This window comes from Muscardinus avellanarius (genome assembly GCF_963383645.1).
Source record: "Muscardinus avellanarius genome assembly, chromosome: 1".
Lineage (NCBI taxonomy): Eukaryota > Metazoa > Chordata > Mammalia > Rodentia > Gliridae > Muscardinus > Muscardinus avellanarius.
In genome coordinates, this window is record NC_137786.1 from 224615859 (window position 1) to 224623483 (window position 7625).

Consider the following 7625-nt stretch of genomic DNA (forward strand, 5'->3'; position numbering starts at 1 on the left):
TCACATTTGGCTTAAGAGTTTAGTACTTGTCCTCTTGTAGGATAGCTAATGATCTCTTTTATCGGGTTGCCCACTTCTTGCGGGCATTGCGTGCGCTCTTTGTACCTGTGTTTGTTTCATTTTGCATCTTCTGCTCTTCATTTAGAATTCTTGGCACAGCCATGAGTCGATGGACCCCATGGTCCCATTTTCTCTTGATTCTTGTAATTGCCAAAGAGAAGAATTATTCTGTTCTTTCTCATCTTCCCTATTCCCTTGTTTGAAGAGAGACATGTTGAGATTCAAGTTAACCAAATGTTTATGGATTGGGGGCTAAAAATATCCTATCGTGTCAAAGATGCAGAGATAGCTGGCGAAACCCGTGCCAACAAAAAGAACTTGCCAAACTCTTCTCCGGGCAGCATTCCAGATTCTTGTTTTTCCTGTAGCTTCACTTGTGTTTAAGAAAAAAATATGGAGGGGATGGGTGGGGAGAGACTTAATGAAACATCTGTCTTCCAGAGAGGGCTGGTTAGCAGATACAGTGCATCCTGTCGAGGTCTCTGTGCAGGGAGCTCAATTGGCCCTCACAGATAATGCGGATGGACGCTGCTTTTGTCCAGATATTGCCACCCTGGGGAGGGGGCAGGTTACATAGTTTATGACATTGCTCTGATTAGAGAAATTAAAGCCAGAGACATCAAATTCCTCAAGGGACTGGGTAGAATTGGGATTTTGTTATTTCAGACCCTTCTCAGTGGGTGCATGTTTGGGCTTTGGTAACTGGGACTGGGAGGGAGGCATTATCTCATCCTATGTGAGAGGGACCAGGTGCTTGGTGGGGAATCTGCCTGAGCCATAATTGCCTTTCCTTAGAGACCACTTTAGTCATTGATTGAGGAGCTCAGAGCTTCTGTAGCAACCATTTAGTGTCTTCTCCTCGAGGGAGTTGGATTGGAGCTGAAAGCTGATAGGAAGAAGCGGTTCATCAACTTCTGCTATCCTAGCCTGAAACTGAACAAAACCAGGGTGAAGAGGGCATCCTAACCAGATTTAGGAGGTTACAGAAACAAAGAGTGAAGGAAGAAAGATATTGACAGAACGGTGCTGGCTAGAAGGATCTCGAGGACTATACTGTCGGGGACCTGACTGCCAGCCATCGAAGGCACTGGTGTTCCTCTGTTGATTCACACTTTACATGTTGAGGGGTGGGAGGAAGGAGGACACAGAGGCCTGAAGAGGCTGCTGAGCATCCTAACCAAGCAGATATGGGAGCACAGCAGAACCCACCCAGCCCTCCTGCTGTTCAGAGCAGCGCTCTCCCTCTAATATCCATCGAATCCTTCTCCAAGCACTGGAAGAGAAACGACCTTTTAGAGACCAAGGAAAAATAGTGAATCAAGAGTGAAGACAACCAGCCAGGTAAAGCCAAAGCAGAATTCAGGTGAGGAAAGTGAACTGGTTCTCTTGTTTTTTTTTTTTTTTTGCCCAATTCAGGGCATCAGTCTCATTTATTCATCATTTACCCCTAGGTTAGTATAACACTGGTCCATCTGCCAGAGTCTTAGGCTTTAACAATGCCTTCTCTATCCCATTACTCTGCAAGTCGGCCGAAGGATGAACTATCCATTAGCTCCAAAGCCTCTGCTAGTCTTCAGATGTTGATTCATGACATTGTTGGCATTTGTGTCTGTTGACTTCATGGTGGGGCTGTTGGAACAGTCAAGGGGGGGGTCAGGTAAAATCCCACTATGAGGTGAACAGCTCTGTGTGTATCTGGTGTTCAATGATAATCCCACCATTCACTAGTTGTGCAACCTTGGGCATGTTACTTAAACTCTTTCTGTCTCAGTTTCCTCATCTGTAGAATATGGATAAGACAAGTTCCTTCTCATAAAGTGATGGAAAGAATTAAATTAATTAATATATAAATCACATAAGATTGTGCATTTTCTACTATTAAGGATAATATAGTTTTTGTTATTGTTTTCAGATAGAGTCTTGCTCTGTTGCCCTGAAAGCTGATATTGAACTTATATATTCAAACAATCCTCTTTTCTCAGCCTCACAAAGAGCTGGGACTATGGGCAAAGCAATATAGTTTTTGAAAAAAATATTTATGGGGGTATAAACCAAGGGAGTCCAATTACGGAAATAGTTTTCTGTTAAGTAAACACATTGTTAGGTTGAAGACAGATGTATAAATCCAAAAATGGCTGTGCTTTCTGGGGTTGTTCCTCAGTTTTAGTGAGTTTTATACTAAAGGTACTTTTTAAAAAAATAAATACTTAAAAAACAAAAAACAACCACTTGGACATATCTATGGCATCTCTCTCTTTGCAAAAAGCTTCATATTTTATTTGCTAACCATTCTGTGAAAGCATATTAAGCCCTTATTCCATGCTGAGCTTCCAGGCACATACTGGCCCAGAAATGCAGACTCCAGGGAGAGACTTATCAAAAGTACCATCTAAAGTAGAGTCTCAAGGCAGCATCAGAGTTGGAAAGGACATTGTGGATGGGAAAGATAAGGCATTCTAGGCAGACCAGGGGTCTTCTGCCAAAGCACAGAGATGTAGGAGAACATGGAGGACCTGAGAAGCAGCTGATAATTCAGTATGGCTGGAGAAATTGTGGGGCAGTGGGGGTATAATATGGGATTAAGGATTGAGAGGTAAGAAAGGGCATGAGGAAGTGAGAGAGGAGAGCTCAGGGAGGGCATTCACAACATGTTGAGGAGTTTGGGCAATAGCCTGTCCATGTTAGATCACTACAGAAGGATTTCTAACAGGGCGATGAGATGTGATCAAATTAAACATTTAAAAATAGCAAAACTTTACTATTTCAAGTATCGGCAAAAAGTAAACCTGAAGGCAGGGAGAGGAGCAGTTAGTTCCATAGCTGTTGTTTTAATCTAGACAAGAGAGAAAGAGGATTGGAAATAGGGAGGAGCTGCGGTCATGGAGAAAAAGGGACAGAGCCCAGAGATGGATAGCCTCATGATAGGGAAGTTTTGTCTCTCTCCCTTGTAGGGCCCATCTAGGAAATTAGCAAGAAAAGTTGGAGAATCTACACTCCTATTCTGGTATTTTTACCTGTGTTATTTTTTTCTTGGTATACTAAGATCATTCACAGAGCTCACCTGAAGGCAGTAGTTAAGATCAGTTACCTCTGAAAGCCCACCTGGCACCTGGCCTATTTTGTCCACAGTACATGTTTAGTAAATGTAAACTAGAAATGCAAGTAAATCCTATTTGCAGGCTCCTAACTTGCTTCTCATACTCATCCTCGGAGGCAGTGCTGGTTTGATGGCAGAGACAAACTTCACCTTAGTGACAGAATTCCTCCTTGTCGCCTTCACCGAGCATCCTGAACAGGCCCTCCCTCTTTTCCTCTTCTTCTTATCTATCTATCTCCTCACTCTGTTGGGGAACTTGGGGATGATCGTCCTGATCCGCATGGACCGCCGGCTCCACACCCCGATGTATTTTCTTCTGAGTCACCTCTCCTTCATGGACATCTGCTACTCATCCGTCACTGTTCCTCAGACCATGGCCGTGCTGCTGGAGCACGGGGTGGCTTTGTCCTATGCACGCTGTGCGGCTCAGTTCTTTCTCTTCACCTTCTTTGGCTCCATCGACTGCTACCTCTTGGCCCTCATGGCCTATGACCGCTACGTGGCTGTGTGCCAACCCTTGCTGTATGTCACCATCATGACTCAGAAGACCCTCCTGGTGTTTGTGGCTGGCGCTTACGTTGCGGGCCTCTGCAGTGCCTTGGTGCGGACAGTCTCGGCGTTCACCCTCTCCTTCTGCGGACACAATGAGATCGACTTCATTTTCTGCGATCTCCCTCCTCTTTTGAAGCTGACTTGCGGGGACAGCTCCACCCAGGAACTGGTGATCATCGTGTTTGCCATTTTTGTTATACCTGCCGCCATGGTGGTGATCTTGGTGTCCTACTTGTTCATCATCGTGGCCATCCTGAGGATCCCTTCTGCTGGGGGTCGGGCCAAGACCTTCTCTACCTGCGCCTCACACCTCACAGCTGTGTCACTGTTTTTTGGCACTCTGATCTTTATGTACCTGAGAAATAACTCTGGCCAGTCCTCAGAGAAGGACAGGGTGGTGTCTGTGTTCTACACCACAGTGATCCCCATGTTGAATCCCCTCATCTACAGCCTGAGGAACAAGGAAGTGAAGGAGGCTGTAGGGAAAATTCTCAGTAGGGTCAAGCTGTCCTAGTTATTCTCAACCTTGGAAAAATCCCGAGATGTGTAGCGCCAGCATTCTGGGCTCTCATTACCTAGAGCATGTACAGTGGTTAAATAAGTACATCATGGTACAGGGCAGAAGAAGAAACAGAGCTTTTAGCTTCAAGGGCAGAAGGAAGAAAAGAAAAAGACAGCCTGGGAAGAGACTGAAGCGAAGGTTATGATTCCCAAGACAAGAAATGGAAGAACCTGAGACTGAATCCTGTGCAGTTTAGATGTGACTATAGAATGAGATGAATATGTATATATTTACATATATTCACATATTATATATGAATGTGTATATGTATTAATATTGACACATTACATACAAATATATATTTGAAAGATATCTATCATATAGAAATTATGAAAGTAATGTATAGTGACATTTGGAGACTCAGTACTTGGGTTTTCTACTGCCCACAGTTTGTATATATAATCTATTCATTTGTATATATGATTGATTCATTCTATTACTGCCCATATCTTGTGAAATTTTCTTCATCACATATGTACAATCTATTCTTTATCTATCCATTGATTCATCCTTCAGCCCATTTGAATGATTTCAAAGTGAGTTTCAGACATCAGCATCCAGTACCCTTCATCCTTCTTAACTTTAGAATTACATCATCAGTTAGGAGTCAATATTTAGAATCTATTTTCTTTTTATATCTTAATTGGTGCATTGTGATCATGCAACAGAGAGTCACAGTGATATATACATACATACACATATTACTTGGTGTAATTCCCTCTGCATCTCACCCCACTTTCTTTTGCTCTCTCCCCTTACAAGTTAGTGAGACTGGTCGTGATATCTTTATATTTGGCTATAACATTATTTAAGCTGTTTTCTTCTTCAATTCTTTTCTCTATTCCCACCTTCCTCCCTCAGAACCCTTCCACTATTTTACTTATCTCTCTACTCATTGATTTTTTTGAACTTTCTGTTCCCTATTTTCTCTCTGGTTTCCACATATAAGAGAAACTATATAATTTTTTATTTTATGAGACTACCCAATCACACTTAGCATCATTTATAAAGGAATTAAAGTTAGAATACTACAGTGATACATGGGAACCCATGTTTGTTGCAGCTCGAATCACACTAGACAAATTAAATTATGGAACCAATCAAAGTGTCTCTCGACATATAAATGGAAATTAAATTTTAATAATCAAATTATAGGAATTTGAAGGTCCAGTTAGTGAAGCTGACCCTGCTCAAAGTGTTCTTCAGCTCTTGGTAATGGTTTCCAGAGATGCCTGACATGAATTTCTAAACAACGCCAACAATAATATGTCTCTTATTTGCTATCCCTACTGGAAATGTGCCCAGTTACTTATTCCGTCCACCTGCTGCAGATGCCATTTGTCATGATGCATGTCTGAGAATCCACTTGGTGAAGTTATGTTACTGCCCTGCCCATATGGCATACCTAGTGCCTGTATCACAGACATCACCCCTGTTCTTAAAGCTTTTACGTTGGGAAGACGAGTGTTGCACGTTCCAGAAAGGGGTGGCAGCAGGATATCCTAGACCATCCTGGTTCCCTGTGCTCTGTCTGCATCATCTCCACCTGCATCCAAAGTCTCATGAAGTCTACTGATGCTCAATTTTCCCTTCTCTAGCCACAGGTGCTATGCCTCCGTCAAACCCAAGGCACTGGCAGACAATAAGTCCCATCTACGCATCTTTTCTTCATTGTCTTTGATTCTTACTCTAAAACTCAAACTCCATCTCTTCTTGGTATTCACTGCAATACCAAGTGAATGATATCCCAGGTATATAAATGCTCTATACCATTGTTTGTCTTGTTAACAGTGCACAGGGTAATTTTATTTTGTTATTTGGTTAACTTTAATATTCACGGATTTCCGAGGAAGTTGGGAGAGAGAAGCCTGGGAGAGAGAATTAGTTTGGGGGTGTAGAGTTTGAGAAACTTTAACACTAGGCTTTATATTAAAGTTAACATTTCCACTCACTTATTTTATGTCTTCTATCTTACCTTAGCACAATTTTTGAGATGCCAAGGAGTTTTTCCCTCTTAAATTCCTTTCCTTTGTTTCCAGTTAGTCAGCTTGACTTTTCCAATAGTCTGTTTGACTTTACATAAAGAAATTCCCTTATTATGTATTTCAATTTCTTCATTTGAAAAATGAAGAAGAGCATTTAATAAAAGAATCATTATTTTGGAGGTCTGGGGATGAAACCCAGGGGCATTTGACCTCTGAGCTACACCCTCTGTCCTACTTTTTATTCTTTATTTTGAAACAGGGTCTCACTAAGTTGCAGAGGGCTTCACTAAGTAGCTGAGGCTGTCTGTGAACCGTGATCCTCCAGTCTCAGCCTCCCGAATGTGGGGATTACAAGCATGCGCCACCACACCACGCCTGGCTTAATAAAAGAATTCTAAGAATTCCTTGGTGAACTGAGATTCTATCTATCTATTTGGACTCCTGGGGATAAAACCTAGATCCTTGTACATGCTAAGCAATCATTCTATCACTGAGCTACATCTCCACCCCTCTGTTTGTACTATACTTTTGATAGCATTTAAATTAGTTGATAAAGGATCCTGCATTCATCATTAGCAATAGAAAGGACCTGTCTTTAAGCTCTCTCTAGGCATAGGTTAAAATGGATTACAAGCATGTGAGAGCCAGCAACTAAGTACAAAAATGGGGTCAAGATCAAGAAAGATGGGGTGGTCAGAGACAACCTTTGCATTAGTCATAAGAAGTCAAATATAAAACTTTAAAAATCACCAAACACCAATGGTCTTTCTAGTGCTTTATTTGTATAGTTAATTAATTAACTTTATAATACTGATGATTGAACCCAGAGGCACTCTACCACTGAGCGACATCTCCAGCACTCTTAATTTTATTTTAAATATTCTATGGGTACATTGTAATTATATCTCATAGTGATAATCAAAGTGATATATTCATACATGCACACAGCACTCGGTGTTTTCCCTCTGCATTCTCCCTTTCTTGCTCCTTCTCTCTTCCTGTACAATTATGTGAGATTGGTAGTTATACCTTCATATATGGACATACATTGATCTGTTTCTTTCCTCAATGGTTTTTTCCCTCTCCATGTCCTTCCTCCAATCCCCTTCCACTATTCTACTGATATCATATCTCATCATTTATCTGAAGTCCATTTTGTTTTCTAGTTTCTCCTTAGTGTCCACATATCAGAGAAAACATAGGGCCCTTGACTTTCTGAGACTGATTGACATCATAATATTTTCCAGTTCTATCCATTTTTCTGCAGATAGCATCATCTTTTTTTTTATGACTGAGTAAAACTCCATTGTGAGCAAATGCCACATTTCCATACACAGTGCTTTGTTAATGGCAGAAAGGGTATAAACAC

The 7625-nt window shown here is 41.5% G+C and overlaps 1 protein-coding gene across 1 annotated transcript; it reads left to right on the plus strand.

Moving 5' to 3' along the window:
* Positions 1-3287: 3287 nt before the first annotated feature.
* LOC308279687 (olfactory receptor 9Q1-like) lies at positions 3288-4223 on the plus strand (the record flags this gene model as incomplete). The annotated part of the gene is made up of 1 exon (XM_080719805.1): positions 3288-4223. One exon carries the CDS (start codon positions 3288-3290, stop codon positions 4221-4223), a length of 936 nt encoding a protein of 311 aa, XP_080575931.1.
* Positions 4224-7625: the final 3402 nt, after the last annotated feature.